The sequence below is a fragment of the Glycine soja genome, chromosome 19 (assembly GCF_004193775.1).
Source record: "Glycine soja cultivar W05 chromosome 19, ASM419377v2, whole genome shotgun sequence".
NCBI classification, from domain to species: Eukaryota; Viridiplantae; Streptophyta; class Magnoliopsida; order Fabales; family Fabaceae; genus Glycine; species Glycine soja.
This window is the reverse complement of record NC_041020.1, coordinates 49,010,559-49,031,580: the sequence shown is the minus strand read 5'-3', so window position 1 is coordinate 49,031,580 and position 21,022 is coordinate 49,010,559. Positions and strand designations below refer to the sequence as shown.

General features: G+C 34.1%; 3 protein-coding genes and 1 pseudogene across 4 annotated transcripts; 3 read left to right on the top strand and 1 right to left on the bottom strand.

Moving 5' to 3' along the window:
• Positions 1-650: 650 nt before the first annotated feature.
• Positions 651-8,637, bottom strand: LOC114400303. Its single transcript, XM_028362698.1, has 6 exons — positions 7,850-8,637; positions 6,050-6,152; positions 5,348-5,403; positions 2,566-2,730; positions 1,253-1,366; positions 651-1,160 (listed from the first exon to the last, which is right to left on the bottom strand). The coding sequence occupies exons 1-6, from the start codon at positions 8,453-8,455 to the stop codon at positions 1,068-1,070; spliced, it is 1,137 nt and encodes a 378-aa protein (XP_028218499.1). The 5' UTR covers positions 8,456-8,637; the 3' UTR covers positions 651-1,067.
• A 3,278-nt stretch (positions 8,638-11,915) lies between these two features.
• On the top strand, positions 11,916-13,788 carry LOC114398286 (40S ribosomal protein S24-1). The gene is made up of 5 exons (XM_028360470.1): positions 11,916-12,106; positions 12,539-12,580; positions 12,711-12,881; positions 13,372-13,458; positions 13,550-13,788. Exons 1-5 carry the CDS (start codon positions 12,035-12,037, stop codon positions 13,589-13,591), a joined length of 414 nt encoding a protein of 137 aa, XP_028216271.1. The 5' UTR covers positions 11,916-12,034; the 3' UTR covers positions 13,592-13,788.
• A 2,624-nt stretch (positions 13,789-16,412) lies between these two features.
• On the top strand, positions 16,413-18,144 carry LOC114400344 (probable transcription factor At3g04930). Its single transcript, XM_028362780.1, has one exon. It carries the CDS (start codon positions 16,568-16,570, stop codon positions 17,780-17,782), a length of 1,215 nt encoding a protein of 404 aa, XP_028218581.1. The 5' UTR covers positions 16,413-16,567; the 3' UTR covers positions 17,783-18,144.
• A 1,762-nt stretch (positions 18,145-19,906) lies between these two features.
• Positions 19,907-20,671, top strand: LOC114399366 (annotated as a pseudogene). The gene has a single exon (XR_003663707.1). The product of XR_003663707.1 is annotated as a rubredoxin-like (transcript).
• The last annotated feature ends 351 nt before the right edge of the window (positions 20,672-21,022 follow it).

Genomic DNA, 21,022 nt, shown 5'->3' with positions numbered 1-21,022 from the left:
CGGGAAAAAACTTGAAGACCAAGAACAATCTTCAAAAAATTAAAGGAAAAAAATCATAAAAGTAAAAAAATTCAGGAAAAAAAAAAACATAATTTACTCTTACCTTAAAAATTATGTATAAAGTGCTATTCAATTTATTCATTATATAAAAACATTTACACTGACTATATTATAATTAAATTCTTAAGAAATTTAATTACTGTGTACTTACTGAAAATAAAAATACATTGCCACCTTTTGACATATATGATTAAATTCTTATTCTATGATATGTTGATGACCTTCTTTAAGTTGGCATGGCCTCAATAAATGTCTCCACGTTCATGATTGAGAGCCTATATCGGGCATGACTGAAATCGATTATAAAATTGAACCTACTTGAAGCTAGCAAATGAAGCTTAAGTCAGCAACTGAGATCAAAACGTAATAATTCCTCCAACTAAATATTGCCATATTGGATTCCGTCTAAACCAATACCAAAATAATAATAATTAAATATTAAACATTGAAATTTTTCCGAAAACAGCCTCTTTGCATATGCAAGGATAAGACTGTGTACAATATCCCTCCCCCATACCTTCGCATAGCGAAGAGCCTCTGGGCAATGGGGTACGAAGTTTATTAAACATTGAAATTTTATTTTATGATCATACCTTTCCAAACTTAAAAATAAAATAAAATTAAGAGAATGTATTCTCAGAGTCATGCACGAATAAAATCTGGAAAAGTTCACCGACTACAGCAGAGTAATTTCTAAACAGAAAGAACACCTATTTCAATGATAAAATGATTCTCTATAATATTGTACATATTCTTTAGAGTTGATCCTACTGGTAATTTTTACAACTAATGCCATCAATATTTAATATTGAACCTTTATAAGTGATACAACGTCATTAGCCGCAGCTGAAAATTGCCTTGCAGATTGAGTAGCAGGACAATCTCATCAGTTTTAACGATATTATTTCAGTACTACTGGAGATGATCCTTAATTGTGCAATCACAACCCAATTTCAGTTCATAGCTCTAGAAGGCTAGAAGCAGAATGACAAGCATACCTTCACAACTTACAAAGGCCGTAAAAGTGGGTAATCTTCAAGTAACTCACGTTCTGAGAGAGTATCGTTCTCATTCTGTGGTGTCCATAACACCTCAACTGCCTGCAAGTAATTCAAGCACATAATGATATCATTTCAAAAAAAATGAACCAACAACATTCGAAAAATGACTAACAAAGTAACATTGACTTTACCAATAATCTGCTCGATGGAATGGATCCAAGTTTCTGTAAAGCTTCCTTCAGGTCTCCACTTCCATTGATGCTAGGAAGTTTATGTTCTCCTTCGGCAGCTGCCAATATTGTTATCTGATATATAATAAGAACATTAATTAGATGAAAGATTTATGAACTGTCCTCATGGAACTTCAGTTTTCACCCTTCTGAGCAACAAGGGACAAACGAACAAGTTGGAAATAAATAAAACTTAAATTACATACAAAATTATAAAATCTACATGAAACAAATTGTTTATGCCTTCCATTTTCCCTTTCCACTGAACAGATTCGCAGGGCCTAAATTCAAACTTTTCAAGCCAAACAAAAGTTTACTCCAGTTAAGAATTTAGGATTATTGATGATATATGCCTGCTAGAGTAACAGATGTAGGTTAATGGAAATTGACCTACGTAATTTAGAAAGAAGCAGCATCAAGAGTTATGATGCGCGCAAGAATCCATAGAAAGAAGAAGCATCAGAGTTATGAAGCAAGCAAGAATCCACCTCTATGCTACACAAACTGAATTGTTACAATCAGGCAACATCGAGAAAAAAAAAAAGGCAAAGAAAAGTATCAAAAATCCAAATTCATTCAGAATACATCCCTTCCAACAAGAAGCAATTAAAACAATTTTTTTCAAGACTAAGGTGATCAGACTCAATTGTGCTAATTTCCAACAAACACCACCGTAGAACTATGGGTTTTGGAATAGCAAAAATGAAGAGAAAGGTTCACAATTGGTTTAGATTGATTTTATAATCTTGTCTTACTCAGGACTCCATAGACCAAATATTTTCCACATCTTATCAATTTTTTTTGTTTTCATTGGAAAAAGATCTTTTCTAGATATGGATGTCAATAGTGATATTAAACCTAGATGTTAGAACAGGTAAGAGGCACCTAAAATGTACTCATAGTCATAGGTGAAGTCTTCCTAACAGTTTAATGTGTAATAAAACTAATAATATGATTTCACTATGTTTTCTTATGTCTTATGTTATTTACAAGAGTATATTGAAAATACGGAGCAGAAAAAAACATGTGGGAGTTGAAAAGTGTGGTGTTTGAATACAATTAGGTGCCTGAAATCTTAGCATGAAACTTAAGATCTTGGAATTGGTTTTTGTCCTTGTTTCCTACTATTTTACTTCATTTTTGTCTGAGGGTTAGAGTACTCTGTACTCTATAGTAATATATTTTTGTTTTTTATTGATAATAAAAAAATGCATATGGGAATACAACATATTAAAAACACAACATAAGGAAGTTATTAGAAAACAATATTATACCACTATGTATTCATTGCTGAACCCATTCGCTCTCTGGCTTCTTGTGCTTTGTCTCTTTATGTTATTAACATTGACTAGTGTCTCTTCATCAAACTTGCCCCGCTCTTCAATTGAAAGTTGATTGAAACGTTTCTCCCCATCTTCAATACCCCGCTTTATGTCCACCTACAAAAGGGTCAATGTTAGATAACCCATTAGTTAGTCAATAACAATCAGTAGTTAATTAGTTACAATTAGTAAAGGGTATCACATGTATAAATAGAACGGAAGAGATAAATGGAGATTGTCTTGTCATTTTGCGAGAAAATTGGGGCCTTAAGGCATTGGAAGGAGTAGACCCTTGAAATTCTGCAGTTTTCAGTCTTATAATTTGGTTTTATCCCTATTTCTTCCTAGAGTAAATTACACGAACCTACCTTGAGGTTTAAGAAAATTACACACCTCCCCTCTGTTTTTAAAATATATCCAGATTTAATGTTATTATTGTTGGTATGGAGTTGGTTCAGGTGATTTTGTGCGCTGGATCATTGATGGCTTGGTTGGTGTAATTTCATTTGGTTTCTGAAACCCATAATTGTTCATTTGGCTTATCGGTTTGCTGGAATGAAGTTGGTTCAATGGTTCCATTGCTCACGGTGGTGTTCATTTGGCTTGTAGGTTTCTGCAACCTATTTTTTTTAATCAAAATTGTCCCATACTTGAAGGAGGAAGACAAGAACATTTTTGGAAAAAATACTCATTAAATGTCATGTGCAACACACATGACTTACTACGATCAAATGTTTGGAAGGCATTTAGGGGATTTGTGTAACTTCTAAAATCTAAGGGGAGCCATATGTAATTTCCTTAAACCTTAAAGGAGGTTTGTGTAGGTTTTAAAAATTGAGGGGAGACGTATGTAATTTTCTTAAACCTCGGGGGAGGTTTGTGTAATTTACTCTTTTTCCTAACACAATACCAGGTTTCTATGAACTCGTATCAGAGCTCCAACTTTGGAGCTGAGTATTGAATCTTGAAGAAGATTCCAATGATGGAGAGCAGGCTTATTGGTGGTTGATCCAGCTTGAGCTGTACATTGAATCCATTGGAATGTGTGAGGAGGAGAGGCCATCAAAGGCAGCAAAGGCTCTAAGAGGTGATCTCTTGACTGGTGGCCAACATGGAAACAATACAACCTGAATGCAACCTGGTCGACATTAGTGACGGCACCGGTCAAAAGTTTTCAACCAGAGTATTATTTTGATTATCGAGTGTGGTCATGGGAAGATGTGAGCATGAAATTCTTGGGTGCAAGAAAACAGAACACAAGATGAAGGTTTGGAGAGAACAGAAATAGCAACTCAAGGGCAAGAAACAAATATGAGAAAACTACAAGATTTTGGAGAAATCTAACAATAGCAACCCAAAAATTATCTGGACAAAAGCAGAAGCAAAAATTAAGTTCTAGAGATCAAGAATCATAGTGACAGAGACAACACAAATGGCTCTTTTCTGGGTTGCAATCAAGAAAAAAGGGGCTAACTCACTGATAAAACCAACTTATGTTATTGTGAGAAATAAGAAATAGGGAGAATTTTTTAATTAACTTGAGTGAGTCTTTCACCCAGCAGTAATGTTTCAATTTACAGTCATGGAGATTACAAAATTAAAAAAGGCAACCAAGAGAGAAATTAAGATAACACTATTTCCGACGATACATTGAACTATTTCTACTTGAATATTAATACGGTTTGACCAACAGTTGTTACTACATCTCTTGCTGAGAGGAAAAAAGACAGACAATTGTTGGCGTTTACCCAACCCTTCACCTTGAGGACAAGGTCAATGTCTTGGGGGGTTGGGGAAGGGGAGGAGTATTGTTAGATAACCCATTAGTTAGTTACAATTAGTGAAGGTTATCACATGTATGAAATGAAGAGAAGAGGAAAAAAGGAGTTCATCTTGTCATTTTTTAGAGAAAATCAGGGCCATTAGGGCATTGGAGGTGCAGACTCTCAAAGTACTGCAGTGTTCAATCTTTTAATTGGGGTTTATCCCTATTTCTTCCTAATAAGATACTAGGTTTCTATTAGTCAGGAAATACATGCTGTCAACTTTCCTTAAACTTGTTTGCCGTAAGTTCTACTGCAGCAAATGTTTCTGGCAAGATCAATATAGGGTATAATTGAAATTATATATGAGCTTGGAAAGATTTTTCATCAATGGTGAATCTCAAAATAAAGAATGCTTTCTAGTAGATATAAGATATAATCAACTTGACCAGCAGCTTACATTAAAGTATTGTTTTGGGGGGAAAAATATTACCCTATTATAACATAAAGCTTATATTTTCTCAAAAACCAAAAAGGCAAAAAAAATTAATAGCATTGAATTGGAAGCTCTCTAGCAACTTCAGTGCCTTTTAAATTTGGGTCCTACTAACCAGTGCCCTTTAAGGAATTATTAAATATAATTTTTTTTGGAAATCGCAATTTCAATGCAACGGTAACATTAAATGCTACAGTGATCAATATAAACTTTCTACTTTTGGTTCTTTAACCTATACCCTAAGGACACTAGTTAGCATTTGCCTTTAAATTTAACAATCTAGAATATTAAAGTAGAATGTGGTGTGTCACAAGGTTTCATCAATCACAGCAATAAAATCAGTACAGTATTATGCATTAGTACTAAGTTGTCAACAATTAACAAAAAGTAACATCATTAAAGCACAATAGCACTAAGCGGTCTGTCAGCAATAACATCTTGAAATCCAAGAAGACTTGAGATTAAAGTCACTTACAGATGAATATGCTGAGATACAGTAATCAGGATGCCGAAGCAAAGCTAGGGTTGTCTCTGCAACAGAAACCAATGTAAGTAACAAAGTAAATTAAAAAGGAAAGTAGATTATACAGCTATGTTGCTTTAAGCTACATCATATAACAATCATAAGGCATAATTTGATATTTAATGGAAATATTCCTTTTCAAGAATTTCTACGTTTCCTCAACAATAGGTTTGACCTACATATCATTTATTAGATGTATACACACTACGTTGACAAAAGTGTCTACATAAATTAAATCAAGAAGCTTTATTCTTAAGTTTGAATGGAAGTGTACAGGAAACCTTAATATTTACACATTAGTTGATGAATACAATACATGCAATGCTTGAAACTGAAAAGTATTATGCTATATAAACCTTGAGGTTTAGAACTGTGTAGTTTTCAATGCATCTGACATTATTCTCCAGGATTTTCTTTTTTTCTTTTTTATCAGGACTAAGCGATGTTTATAATTTGAAGCCCTTAGAACACAAACATCATAGATCACTAATTTTTATTTAAATAATCCCTTAATCCTTCATTGATCATTATACAAAATAGAAAATTTGAAAAAAATAAACACATTCACATGTTCGGTAAACCTTACAAAAAAACATGTGAAGAAAAATAGTAAATATACAAGTGACTAAAACGTCTAATATTTAGGAACTTCACCTGTCAATACATAATGCAGACCTTCTGAAGTTGATGTATCAGCAACTTCTGCAATCCTATTCAGATCCCTTTGAAGTGTGCGACCCATCCCCAACAATCCAACCTAAAAGTACAACACCTCCATTGAAAATTTGATATTCACCAAAGATTTAAGAATCATGAATAAAATGGCAAAGATTGAGCTGTACAATGATAGCTAACAAGACACTGACAAAAAAGTTTTTAAATGCAATTAAAATCGCAACACATCTTGGCACCAGAACCTTTAAATTATAAATCTAAGTGAACAATATATGCATTAGTGAGAAAAAAATGGTAGTAATGCATTACTTCAGATAAACAACAGTTCTAACAATTTATTGGAACCACATGAAGCAAAAATAGTTTATGCTAATGCCAGCAATCAATCAGGAAAGAAACTAAGAAGGGAGGCACTGATATTTAATTATTTATGTGAAAAACTTGACCACCCTTGAAGCTTGAGAATGGTGTTTTTATCAGTGGCAGCAAGCACACTACCCTGAGACCAATCTGGAGTAAACCAAAAAGTGATGAAACCCACTGAGATAATAAAGAAACTGGAAGCAGAACCTACTATGAAGTTTAAAATCTACAGCAGGACCAATGTAAATCACACTGCAGCCACTGCCAAACACTAACATAGAAGGCACATAATATGGTGCTGAAAAAGAGGTGCCTTGGGTGGGGCCAGGGTTGGAGGATGTCCTGGCCACCGAATAACTCCTAGATACCCATTTGACATCCAGATGCCACTAATGCAGAGTTGGGAATGTACATTAAAATAACAGCCTCCCAGCATCATTGCAGCTATGGCTGGTTTTTGCAAGACCTTCAGAACATTCAATACTGTATTGGCAAGGAAATCAAATGGGGATTTCGAACTCATAGCTTGTGACAATCTTTTTCTTTCTTAATATGTAATTGTAGATGATTGTGGCTATCAAACAGAATTAGGATATGTTGTTATTTCTTTCCTTTTTTAGGTACAATATTCGTAGGAAAAATTATGTTCTCTTGATTCTTTTGTCCAAATCAGTGTACATAATATTTTATCCTAATTCTTAGGTCCAAATCAGTGTAAAGAATCAGCCTTGTATCTCTATTTATTTTCCCTCATTGTACCAGTTTCATAAGTGAGAAATACAATTCACTTTTTCCTATAGTAATAATAAATAAATAAAATACAAAGTGAAAGAATATCCAAATCAAAATCTTCATATTTGACAAGTTTTTCCCATGTTTTTATTTATTGGGGGTAAACAGAACAAATTCATTCAGCAAAGCAGCAACACAAGTATACGCAATCAACAAGGGTATGTTCAGGGTGCTAGGTCCAAGAAGAGTATCAGCAACAAGAAAATCAATTACCTAACTTGAAACTTTCTTTGTAGTTCATGATATTTTACCCCTTTGATGTCTTCTTCAATAGTGCAACGGTTGGGACATTTTACTATTCTTCTCAATATCTGACGTGAATAAGATTTTATGGTTTCTCTATTTATTGATGATACAACTGCGCAGTTTACTTCAATACATCCATTTTACTCATCCAAAACTTACCAACAAAAGAAGCCTTCTAATTCTAAACCCAACCAAAACAACAACAACATACCATGGCCCCGTTACCTTTGGTTCAGAAACACAAGCACAGCCGTGCAACTTTCAAACTCAAAACCACAACATGACCACCAAAACATGAAACATGGCAAAACGCTTTGCACTAATAGCAGGAAGCAACGAAGAAAAGGAGTAAACTGAAAAGTGATATACTAAGCAGACCTGAAGCTTGAGCACGGTGGTTTTGTCGGCAGCAGTGAGCACACTACCCTCTGAGCGATCCGAAAGAAAGCCAGAAACCAAAACAAAAGCCAGGAATCCCACTAAGATGAGAAAGAAACTCGAGCCAGCACCGACTCCGACCCCCACGGCGGGACCCACATAAACCCCACCGAACGGAGAAGGCCCGTAATACGGCGCCGAAAAAGAGAACCCTGAGCTTGACGTCCTCGGCACTGAATAACTCCTAGACGAAGAAGAAGACGAAGAAAACGACCTTCCTCCCATTCTCCCTCCAGATGCCGCGAAGGCGCAAGTTGGATCGTACATTAATAACAGCCCCACCAACACCGCAGCTATGGCCGGTTTCTTCAGCGCCTTCAGCGTGTTCGACACCGTGCTCGCCAGAACCTCCCACGGGGACTGCAAACTAAACGTGTTATCCGGCTTCCGCGACGAGGAGATACATTTGACGCTTGAAACGCGGCGTTTCGAGTCGGGTATTGGAGTGAAACGGTCGGGCCTTGTGCGACGTGGAAGGGAAGGTAACTGGTTCCATTTCAAGTGGGAGGGGTTGGCTTGGAGTAAGAGTGTTATGGACATGGTCATGGAAATTAATTGGATTGATTAATATTGTTAATGGGGAAAAAAAGAGGAATGAATAATTTGGGGGAAGATTGATGGTATGCTACTGTGTCGTGTTCGGAACAGAGAATATGGAAGGAAATCATAGCAATAGGAGATTTCAGATTTGTGTGTAGGCGATGGCCAGGTAAGCAGCAATGGGCCATTCCCCAACCCCAAATCTCTGTCCTTTTCAATTTCATCCCTCCTCACCCCTTCTTTCCACTTTCCGCTTATCTCGCCACGTGGCTCAATCCATATTGCATATCCTGTCCCTATTTTTTCTAATAAGCTAAATTACATTTTTGCTTAGATATGTTTTTAGTGTAAGTTACCTTTCTTTCATATTGTTACTTAATTAAAAAAATATCTTGCTATATAACTTTATCATTTTTTTTTGCATTTGAAGTCGCTGTGATTATCTGATAAACAAAATGTTAGGTCACCTGATCATATTAGTTTTGTTTAGTTGCCATTTCTAATTTTTTCATGTTATTATCCTTTTTTTAAGAAAAAATTAAAAATATCTCATATAATTATGAAATCACCCATCACCACCTGTGTGATCATTACTGTCACTCGTTCTCGATGCATCACCTCTAACAACAACACCACAATCATGTGCAGCTTGACCGCTAATACAGTCATGCACAACACTCCCACCACCACATTGGATTCACATTCGTGATCACACACACTCAGCACAGAGTTGTATATAACACCCTCACCACCACATTAGATTTGCATCAGATGACCATCACCACCACCTTGCATGGAGTTGTGTGCCACACCCCGACATTGCCTTCTTAGTTTTTTCAAAATATTAAAATGGTTTGAATTGATTTTTTTAAATTGATTAAGAGATTTTGTTTCCCTTCTCTAGAATAACAAAGTGCATACTCGTTTGTCTATTTTGATTGTAAAAAACTTTCTTAGTTTTCTCAAAATATTAAAATAGTTTGAAATGATTTTATGAAATTGATTAAGAGGTTTTGTTTCCCTTCTCTAAATTAACAAAGTGCATACTCATTTGTTCATTGTGGTTGTTAAAAACTAGACGAATCATGTTTAGAGAAGAATCCGCATTCACAAAGAATATGAAATTTATTGGTGCAAATTAAAGTCGATATCACATAAATAATAATATGTAATCATCTAAATTTGTTTCACATATTTTTACATGAAGATAAATTAATCCACATTTGAATACCACTCAAATGGTTTAAATGAAATAATATGAGAGTTCTTTCAATTAAAATAATTTTCTTATTTTTAACTGATTTTTATGTAATTTAATTTGCATATGAAAAAATCTTAAGTTCAAGAATGCAAACATTGAAAAATTCAACTTTATGTTTGTGTTAGCAAATACGCTCAATTAGTTATCTTCTACTTATTTCTCATGAATAAGTTTAATTGATATGTTATTTTTCTATAAGTAAATTAAGTTTCTTTACAACTTTTATGTATTTTTTTTAACAGTATAAGAAATTAACAAATTTGTCCATATGTATTTTTATTTGTACAAAATAAAAGGTTTTTTCCACACTTTGTCGTCGGTGGATTGTACACATAACTTAAGGGACTAGGGGTAAAAAAATATAAATAAAAGCAAAAAACAACATTTTTCTCGTGAGAGGACGTGTTTCTTACAAGGGTTTATTAATCTTATGTTGCAGTACCTCGCCTCGAGAATGAAGACGTGAAAGGGTTTCAAGGTTTTGATCTCAAACGACAACCAAATAATTACATACATCAACACAAGTGTCATGTATCAGAAAGTTTTTCACAACGTATAAAAATCCTCGTCAATGCCAACTGTGTTGGGGTTTTGTTTTGGTCTTCAAAGAATTAAAGAATTGAATTGTTTTATTCTAAACAAGAATGATTTCAAACTATTATAAAGCCTGAGACAAATCACATGCTCATGGATTTATCTAATAAGAAGACAATAATGAATTGATAACTGGAAGATGTGAGTGCAAAATTACCCCTCTAGCCATTATATAGGCTCCAACTAACTTATACCTTTAATGTAATTTTGCCCCATCCCCATTAATTTTATACTACAACAATTAAGTTCTTTATTTTGATTTTGGTGTGTTTGGTTGCTATCATATGTGACCCAATGACCACCACAAATTACTATTGAGCTTTTACTAAAACATTAAGAAAGTTAAATTCTATTTTTTTTTGTTTTATCCTCAATATTTTTTAAAGTTACATTTTTTTCTTAGTTCAAGCACATTCAATAGAAGTTGCTCCAACATGTGTATGTTGGGTTATACAATGGGTCAGTTGTTCGTTTAAACTTTAAAAAACAACTGTGAAAAAAGTGATTTTTAGAATAAGCATTATTTTTAGGGCCAATTTATCGAAACTTTAAAAAAGGTAATTAAAAAAGACGCTTATAATAAACGTTTTTTTAAAGCATACAGGATGAATTTGTTTAAACTTTTAAAAAATGATTTTAAAATAAGTGTTTTTTTAAGAAGTAGAAAAGATTTGCTTCTTAAAAAAATTGTTTATTTAAACTAAAAACAATTTACACAAACACATAAAAAACACAAGAAAAATGATTATATTATTTAAAAAATCACTTATTTTAAAAAATAAGCTTAAACAAACTCACGCATAGGATTTGTTTCTTTTAAAAAAAGTAAAAACGACTTATTTTAAGTAAAAATAGTTTAGACAAACATTCCAAGAAGTCATTAAACTGTTTATTTTATTTTAAAAAACAAGTTTAAGGGTGAGTTTGTTTAAACTTTAAAAAAAAACTTTAAAATAAGTTGAAAATTATTTTTTTTAAGTAGAAACAGTTTACACAGACAAACTAAAAAAACAGAAAATTACTTATTTTATCATAATAAACACTTATTTTAACAAATAAGTTTAAATAAGGAGAAATATTTTAAGGCACATTTATCACTGATTTCATTTGTTATACTCCTTAATTGCAAATCAAAGCTTTTAACAGGTGCAACTCTCCTTCAAGTGCATTCAAATAAGCATTTATTTGCTGGTATAGGTTTACAACATGAACAATTAAGCTACAATGTCTCTCAAGTGAGTTGGTTAAGGTATACTTTTCTTACAATAAAAAATGTCTTTTTGGAATAACATATACTTTTCTTACAATAAAAAATGTCTTTTTGGAATAACATATACTTTTCTTACAATAAAAAATGTCTTTTTGGAATAACATATACTTATTATTGAAATGTATTTTCAAAACAATGTATCATAGTTTCAAAAATAATTTTGAAATAGGTATATGTTATTCTAAAAATACATTTCTGGAAGAAAATAAGGAGATTCCAAGAGGTGTATAATGTGTTATTAAAATATTAAGAAATGATGAGTGTGGTTAGCAAAATTGGGAGGTGTAAACATCAAGTACCGCACCATTCTCCTAAGTTTTCCAGCCCGTTTCTGGTCTAAACCCTAGTATTATAAAAACGGGTAGGGTTTCTTGGCGTCTCTTCCTGCGTTGTGCGTCGGAGCTGTCTGTGCAAATTTGCGTTGTTCTTCGCGGCACACCTCACTCACTGAACGGTAAGTATGGCGGACAAGGCTGTTACAATCCGAACCCGAAAGTTCATGACCAACAGGCTTCTTTCCAGGAAGCAGTTTGTGAGTTTCCCTTTCCCTTCCTTTTTTCGCTACAAATCTGCACATAATTACTCGAAATATCACTTTCGGAGTCCTATTTGATTACTTTCAAGCTTTGTTTTTTTAATTTGCGTATCCTTAGCGAGTGTTATGCCTTCGCCATAAAGAGTCGTTCACGAATCTCACTTGGGTGAGCTGAGTTGTGTTTTTTTTAAGAGGATTGATACCATATTTTTTGTTTTTATTTTGTATAATTACATAATTATTAGAATTAGAATTATTTGGATCTGAAAATGTGCAAGGAGTTGTCTGATTTTCACTTTTTTTATACGTTTGGACAACGGATTTCTTAGTTTTCATATGCAATTTGGAGGTTATTTCCCTAATTGCAGTGTCAGAGATTCTTAGCGTTGGCTCTCTTAATCCTCTATTATAAACTTTGTTGTGTTGCAGGTCGTTGATGTCCTTCATCCAGGGAGGGCAAATGTTTCCAAGGTATTTTATTTATGAATTTTTTCATTTATATCTCAAGTTATCAATTGAATGTTAGCTCTTAAGTAGTTATTCATTGAGAACAATATTATGAAACGATATTAATTTGTTTTATGTGGATTTTGGAATATAGGCTGAACTTAAGGAGAAGCTGGCTAGGATGTATGAAGTGAAAGACCCTAATACTGTATTTGTCTTCAAATTCCGAACACATTTTGGAGGTGGCAAATCCACTGGATTTGGTTTGATTTATGATACAGTGGAGAATGCCAAGAAGTATGAGCCCAAATACAGGCTTATCAGGGTCAGTCAACAATTAACACAACCTCTGCTTGTTTTTTTTTACAATCTGAAATCACATTTGTTTTATGGTATTTAGATTTTTACAGTCCTGCACTCCTTGCAATATTGTTACTGTTATTTTTCTTTACATTTCCTTTGTTATGTGACTTTTCCTTCCAGTGGAGGGATATTGCTGCAATTGCACTTGTCAGTGTGTTTTAGAAACATTAATTTAAACCAGCGTTTCACATCAGTATTCATGAGATTTTACCGAAGAATTCATGAAATGTATTATGGTTGGTAATGGTGTGACTGTTGTCATTCTGTTTTTTAAAGCCTTCTTGATTTCATTATGTTTCAGTGTGAAGCTTAAAATTATCACCATTTAACATCACTTTATCTATCTTTATGTTATCTGATATTTGAGAATGATAATATTTTTTTATAATGTGTCTTGGCCATAATTACATCATTTTGTGCAAGTGAACTAAAATATCTATCTATTATATCAGAACGGCCTTGACACCAAGGTAGAAAAGTCAAGGAAGCAAATGAAGGAGAGAAAGAATAGAGCTAAGAAGATTCGTGGAGTAAAGAAGGTAATTTTGTAGCTAGCTATAATTTTCTTTACCTCTTATGTGATCCTTGTTTCATTAAAATTAAAACATATGGCATGTATTGTTCGTGCAGACCAAGGCTTCCGATGCTGCCAAGGCTGGGAAAAAGAAATAAGTTTTGAGACATCCTGTTTCAATTCCAAGGTTACATTGGTTTTGGTGCTTTGTAATAGTTATTTTATCTTATGCAAGATTTATAGAATGAGATGTTTTGGTGCAAGTGTTGATCCTTGTTTTAATTTATGTTCCATCGCTTATAACTTAAGATGTTGAGTACATTGAACAATTTTGAGAACTCGTGTTTTACTTTACCTTGCTTTCAAATATCTGGTAGATTCGACGTAATTAGTTATTATGTTGCGTAAATTGGGCCTAAACGCAGAGTTTAGTTGGTAGAATACCATGAAAGTGTTCTGTTAATGCCAATGGGCATATTTAAGTGCTTTAACAATTCTAATTATACTTATCGATATATGCTGATTTGCATTTCAGCCTCTGACCTTGCCGAAATTGAAAACAGAAAACAAAGAATCACGCAATGTTAGGTGTCAAGGAATACTGAATTTCCATGGTTTAGATAATAAATAATAATGCACTTTTTCGTACGGACACAAGTTGAACACCCCTTTTCTGGTTAAGCTATTTAAATATGGTGCCGCATAGAATTTCGAAGAATGACTTATCCCTGTTTTAGATGTGTATGGATGTTTTTTTCGTTTCACACCTATATAAACTTATCTCCATGATATTTCTTTACCATTGTAATCGCTTGATTAGTTTTTCCTCGACATTTTCAATCCTAGTGTGATTTCATTCTCCCAAATTTACCGATATTGGAGTTATGTTGGACAAGCATTTTATTGAAATCAGAACTAGTGTGCCACTTGTTGTCTATTTTGCCTTGCATGTGAAATAAGAACGTTCGTAATTTATCATAAATTCTCCAGTCTCTATCGTTGCTTCTCATCATCGTCAGATTATGTTGTTTTTTCGGTTGGAGTCAAAATCAACAGCCTATGTATGGTTTGGTGGTAGTTCAGGATTAAAATAAAATAAAAATGTATTGAAGCTTGGCTCTTTTAGTAATGGCTGATTTATGTAGGCGTTAGTTTGTCAAATCCCATTGTAAAAATAGGAATTTAATAACCTCGTTTGACTGTACTAGTTCGCACCTGCAAATTAAGTTGAATCGTTGCGGTATTGTTTATTAGTGAACTCGGACAAAATTGGGTGTTGTTCATGTCGGAGTTGGAAAGTTTAACTCTACAGTCATTTAAAAGCAAAACGATATTGATTGTGTTGGTCTCACTTGATTACGACTCACTTTTAGATTTTAACTCTCACGTGCTTGCACGTTCCTTCCACTAATCCACTTGGTGGTGAAACTAGGCTCCAATGTTTTCTGTTCTCAGCTCTCTTGCGTCGAACAATCAATATCCTTCTTCTCACTTGTTTCCTATCATGCCTGTCTCTTTCAGTTCCCTATTTATTTGCGAAACTTTCTAACTTGACCTTCCTCGATTCATTTGCGAAGCGTCTGCCATAGTTATTTGCGAAACTTTCTAACTTGACATTCCTCTCTTGGATGTTTTCTTAAACAACGAATCCCATTTGCATTTCTTATTGCGGCCCATTTAACTCATCAGTTCAGCACGTATGGGAGTCCATTAAGTTCTAAATTTGGTTTTAAAACCCATCCTGAAATTTGTATGATATAATTTGTGTTATGTGTGTATGATATTATAAATTGTGACAAGTTTTTTTTTTTTTATATAATTGCTATGTTGTATAGGTTTTTTAAGATTATTTCCTATGATTTGTTGTGATCAAATTTAATATTAATTATCTCTGTCCAATTATATCGGAAGTATCTCTTTGTTCTACCAAAATTTCACAAAAAAATAATTAGCATAAAGATTATATTTTTGTATTGAATGAAAATTTTATTATTATTTTTATATATTTTAAAGCCAAAGTTTTCAATGATTCTCTCATGATTAAAATTTAATTAGTATTTTATTTGTGATTTAACAACCTACAAAATTTCACAGTATTACATGCTATATATGTTTTTATAAAACAATATAATATTTTTATTAGAATACTCAAGAATTTTTAAAATAGTCAATATTTTTTAATAACATTTTATTTATTTAAATTTAATTCCAAACACAGATTGTTTTTCTAAAAGTTTCTTGAAATGTTAAAAAATATATTTTTATAAAATAAAATTTCTCATTATTAAGATCGAGATATTTTTCTCATTTTTTGTACATTTCAAATGAATATTTTGTTCTTCTTAATTAGTTATATAATCGAAGTACCTTTTTTTTTTTACTTTCATTAACTTTTTAATTAATATTTAACTTCATTCAGTTAACAATAAATATAGTGAAAAATATTACAAATTATGTTAAATTAATCAGTATGTCTCTAAACAATTTTAGAATATTTTATTAGGTTCCTTAATTAAAAAAACTATAATTAGGGTCTTGATTTTGTAAATTTATTGTAGTTGAGCCCCTGAAGATAGTTTTTATAGCCAGAAAATGATCATTTGTAGTGGTTTTAAAAAATCTAGGAGATCAATTAAAAAAATTAAAGATAAAATACTCAATTGTAGTTTTTATTTAATTTGAGGACCTAATTAAAAATTTCTAAATACTTTTGGAAATTACTGGATTAATTTAACTTACAAATTGTAAACACTAATTTTTTCTATCAGCTGATTTTTTAAATTTTAATAATAAAAATATCTGTATCAATGAAAAAAAATTATTAAGTATTTGAAAATGTAGAGGATAGTTTTTAATACGATTAAAAAAATAAAACATATACTGCAACGTTGCGTTTGTCGCAAACGAACAGGGAACATTCCTTGAAAAATTAAAATAGGGAATAGAAAATTAATACGTGGGGTTTGGTTGGTCCACTAGGCTTACCTAAACCAAAACCAAAACCACCCTTCGGATTCCCATTACCAGCAGCGAAGTGAGTGAGTCAGTCCAACTATAACCGAAAACCCGTGACTCAGCCCCACTTTTGCTTTGCTTGGCCTAACCACTAACCAAACCAAACCTCTCAAGTCTCAATGGCTTCTCAGCAACACGACGCCGTTTTCCGCGAAGAAGACATGGACGACGACGACGACGAGTCTCAGGAGGACGGAGACTACGAAGAAGAAGACGACGACGTTTTGGCCGACGACGAAGAAAACGAGCCCTCTCCCTCCACGGCTCTTGCCGTCACCGTCGCCGTCCCCGGTTCCTCCGTCTCCAACGGCGGTGCCGCTCCAATTTCGACGCCCACCGCCACCACCATCGTCGTCGCAGACTCCTCCGATCCGAAGCGGCGGCGCCTCGAGCCAGTCGAGGAGAAAAAGCCGCCGCCGACGCCGGACGACTCGCGGCGGCTGTTTCAGCGGCTGTGGACCGACGAGGACGAGATCGAGCTCTTGCAAGGCTTCCTAGACTACACCTCGCAGCGAGGATCCTCGCACCACAACGACACGGCTTTGTTCTACGACCAAATCAAGTCGAAGCTCCAACTCGATTTCAACAAGAACCAGCTCGTCGAGAAGATCCGAAGGCTGAAGAAGAAGTACCGAAACGTCCTCAACAAGATTGGCTCCGGCAAGGAATTCTCCTTCAAGAGCGCTCACGATCAAGCCACCTTCGAAATCTCGCGCAAGATCTGGAGCAACGTGACTCCAATCGGCGACAATTCCTTGGACGACGACGAAATCAACCCTAACCGTAGCCCCAACCCTAACCTTAATTTTAGCCCTATAATTCTTAAGAATGAAATGATTTTCAGGAACCCCGCGGAGAAGAAAACACCGAAACGCTCTCGGCCACGATCGGCGGTGAAAATCGAGCCAAATGACGGATCCGCGTCGAACAGAGATCATGATTGTATTAGCAATGCTACGCCTACTGCTACTGCTACTGCTGCTGCTACTAACACTACTCCTACTGCAGCTACTACTAATGATAACTGTAACAGTGGTTATGGAAATAACATACCGAGTATGATCGAGGAGACGGTGAGGAGTTGTTTGTCGCCGGTGTTGAAGGAGTTGATGGCAGGGGCCATGGGAGGAGGAGCGTTTGGAGCGAGAGGGTTTTCGTTGAACTTGAACCCTATGCCTTTGATGAATTGGAGTTTTGGCGGTGGGGAAATGGTGGATGAGAAATGGAGGAAACAACAGATATTGGAGTTGGAAGTGTACTCAAAGCGGTTGGAGCTGGTTCAGGATCAGATCAAGGCTGCTATGGAGGAGTTGCGGTCACACGGAGGAGGTTGATCAAATCTTTTAGTTTGTTTTTGGTTTTGTAGTGAGTGATTGGAGTTCTTCTTCCTCTTCATCATCAATGGTTGGTTCATTCTCATAGCTTAGTGGTTAGCTAGTAGTAACTAGTAAGTGGTAACTAGTGTTTTTCTTTTCGATTTTAGCTTTCGCTGATTCGGTGGAGCACTTGTCCTTTAAAATAAAAATGTTTTTAGTACATTTTAGCCGTTTTTATGTTCCTCTAAATTTCAATGGTCTCATACATGTACAGAACAGATTGAAGTAACTGGTGCGGAGTGATGGCTTTGTACCATTATATATGTTGTAAAAGATGCGAAAGTAGTGAGTTCTTAATTGTGCAACATTCTTCCCGAGTACTTTGCTCTTAAAGTTTTCATGCAGTATTCTGTGTCTTCGGGGTTTCTTGCTATATCTTTCGTATTTTTATGATTCAATGGATTGTAAAGATGGCATTTTCTAATCTGAAAGAGATTCTGCGATGTTCTGTGTCAATTGTTGAATAACGAAACAATGAATGCTGTAAACCAGGGGTTGTTGAAGAACCCCTCGATATTCATATATGCTGCAAGTGATTGGGGCTTGAAGCTCTTGGAATTTTGAATGCTTAACCTGTCTCAGTTGGGTCAGTTCTTGTCTCCGATCACTTACTCTTACTGCTCGTTCTGTAGCTATTGAATTTCAGGTTTTAAGACTAAACCATCAAATCAATCCTTCGAATTGCTATAATTTGTCAATTTAGTATTTGAAATTGATAACTGTGATCATTTAAATAATCAATCCTTGAATTTGGGGAGCTTGAATTAATTGATAGTTGTCAATTAGTCAATGTTAGGGATAAATCAATTAATAGGGTCGATTTCAGAGATTAAACTTATTTTTCCTTTAGGATCTTCCTAACTGTGTCTCGGTAGAATATTGTTTTTTTTTTTAAAAAAAATATTCATTGTAAAAATCATAAAAAAGTCATAAATAATATAATTTTACATATTTTAATAAAAAAGTTCTTCTTTTAATTAATATTCTAAAGACACGTATTAATATTTATTTTACTTTAATAATACGAGGAGGAATCAAAGTAGAGCTACTTTTAGAAGTTTTTTTTTTCTTTCAGATTCTTTAATATTGCTCACCATTGTCCTAAAATCAATTAATGAGAAAGCGTTTTTAAATCTTAATGTAACTGCACCGTAATGTGATTTTTGATAAATCTTTACTATAACTTTTGATAAGAAAATTCTATTTATTAGTAATTCATTAACTAATGCCCTTAATATACTTATTAGCATGTCTTTTCAATTTCTTTTTGGAAGTGGTAAGATTACAATGAAGCGCATCCATCGGCCAGGTATAAGGTATTTCTTATGGATGATTCCGTAGATTAAATTTCCAACTTTTCTCAGAGAAAAAGAGGTGAAAAGCAAAAAGGGACAGAGAGAGTAGGGAGGGAAAAGGGTTAAAAGACAAATGTTGTTTGCTTAGATTCATGCAATGATTAATTTATCCCTTATCCATTCCTATTTCATTTCGGAATAGGTTTAATTTAATCCCACGATTTCACTTCACCAAATATTAATAAACAATAATGCCAGAGTCAAACTGTCAATCATGTGGCAAAAGGGAAAATATTAAAAAATAGCAAAATTTTATCAACGTGAAATGCACGTGAATCCTTTATAAAACAAACGAGTAACGTTTTAGTATATTAAATTTTAAAATAAAAACGACTAAAAGACATGTAAGTTAAGATATACTAATAAATAATGAAAAGAAAAATAGAGAAAAAAATAGAATTGTATTTCCTTCATTTTTATTTTTAAGACATAATAATTTTGAAATTTTTTTATCTCTACTTATAAGATTTCATTTTAATTGTCTTATACATTAAATATTTTTTTTACTAAAAGGTCCTTATTTGTTTTAACTCAATAATTGAATGCAATTATGAATGGTATCTTTCTCTTTTCTATAAAATATTTTAAAGAAAGAAAAGAGTTAGTATAAGTAAGCAACAGAAGAGAAGAGAAGCCGAGTCCTAGTAATGAATAAAAAAAGATGGTGAAATGAGTGAGATGTGCGTACCTTATCCAAGTGGAATTGCGATTCCTCCACAGATAATGACAATGGCTTCAGCTCTCAACCCCTTTCTCCCAACTCCACCCTACTCTCAAACCTAAACTCCATAACTTCCCCACTCTCTCCCTCTTCACCAACAAACCCCTCTCCAAACCTCCAAAACTCACCGTCAACTCCGTCGACGTCTCCAAAGAAGACACGCCCGCGTCCCTTACCGCCCGGCTACCAGTTCGAGAAGCTTCCGGATGATTGGCGCTGCCCCACGTGTGGGGCCGCCCAGAGTTTCTTCCAGAGCAAGAGCGTCCAGACTCCAGATCGCTGGGTTTGCGCAGAACCAGCAATATGGGCTTGGTGGCAATTCTCTCACTTCGGCCCAGAAGACTCTTTTTATATACGGCACTTGTTCTTCTTTTCCCTCTTTTTGGGTGGCTACTTCCTACAATAGTTTTTGTATAATGCAACCTTTTTGAACAAGGGTTATGTTTTATTTGATGATTGTATATTCTTCTCTATCTGGAACTTGTATTTCAATGCTTAAGGTAATTTGTTGCTATGTACGTACGTAGCCACCACTCAAAGAGTCTTCATCTCTCTCGTATTGTTATTGTCTTCGACTTTTCGGGGGTTTCCCAAGAAACCTGGAATGGAAACTTAACTAGGCTAGCCGAAGCTTTTCTTGCTTTGCTAAATCATGGATGATTTATACCATTTTTACTATTTCTTATCTCTTTTTTCTCTATGTTTATCTCACCTTGTGATTGTAAAAATAATTGTCAGAATTTGTTGAATAAAAGGCAATTTCTCGTCATAGATTATTCTATCCCTACTTGTCTCCATTGAGATTTGAGAAATAACTTTTAAATATTTTAAAATGTTCAATTATGCAACTTTTTTAATTGTAAGAAGAGCATTTTCATATCAGTTTCTGTATCAATTTTTAAGGATCTCTGGAATCCTGTGAATCATATTTAATTTAATAATTCCAGACAATTATCAATTTTGTCTTCAATAATTCTTCTATATAACATTTATCGCATTATATAAAGCCACTAGAAAGGACTAACATATTCTTTTTATGCTTCCAAGTCCACATCACAATAGCAAGGTTAATGGAATAATGAAATCTAAGATAAATTTAAACTAATTTTGTAAAAATCAATC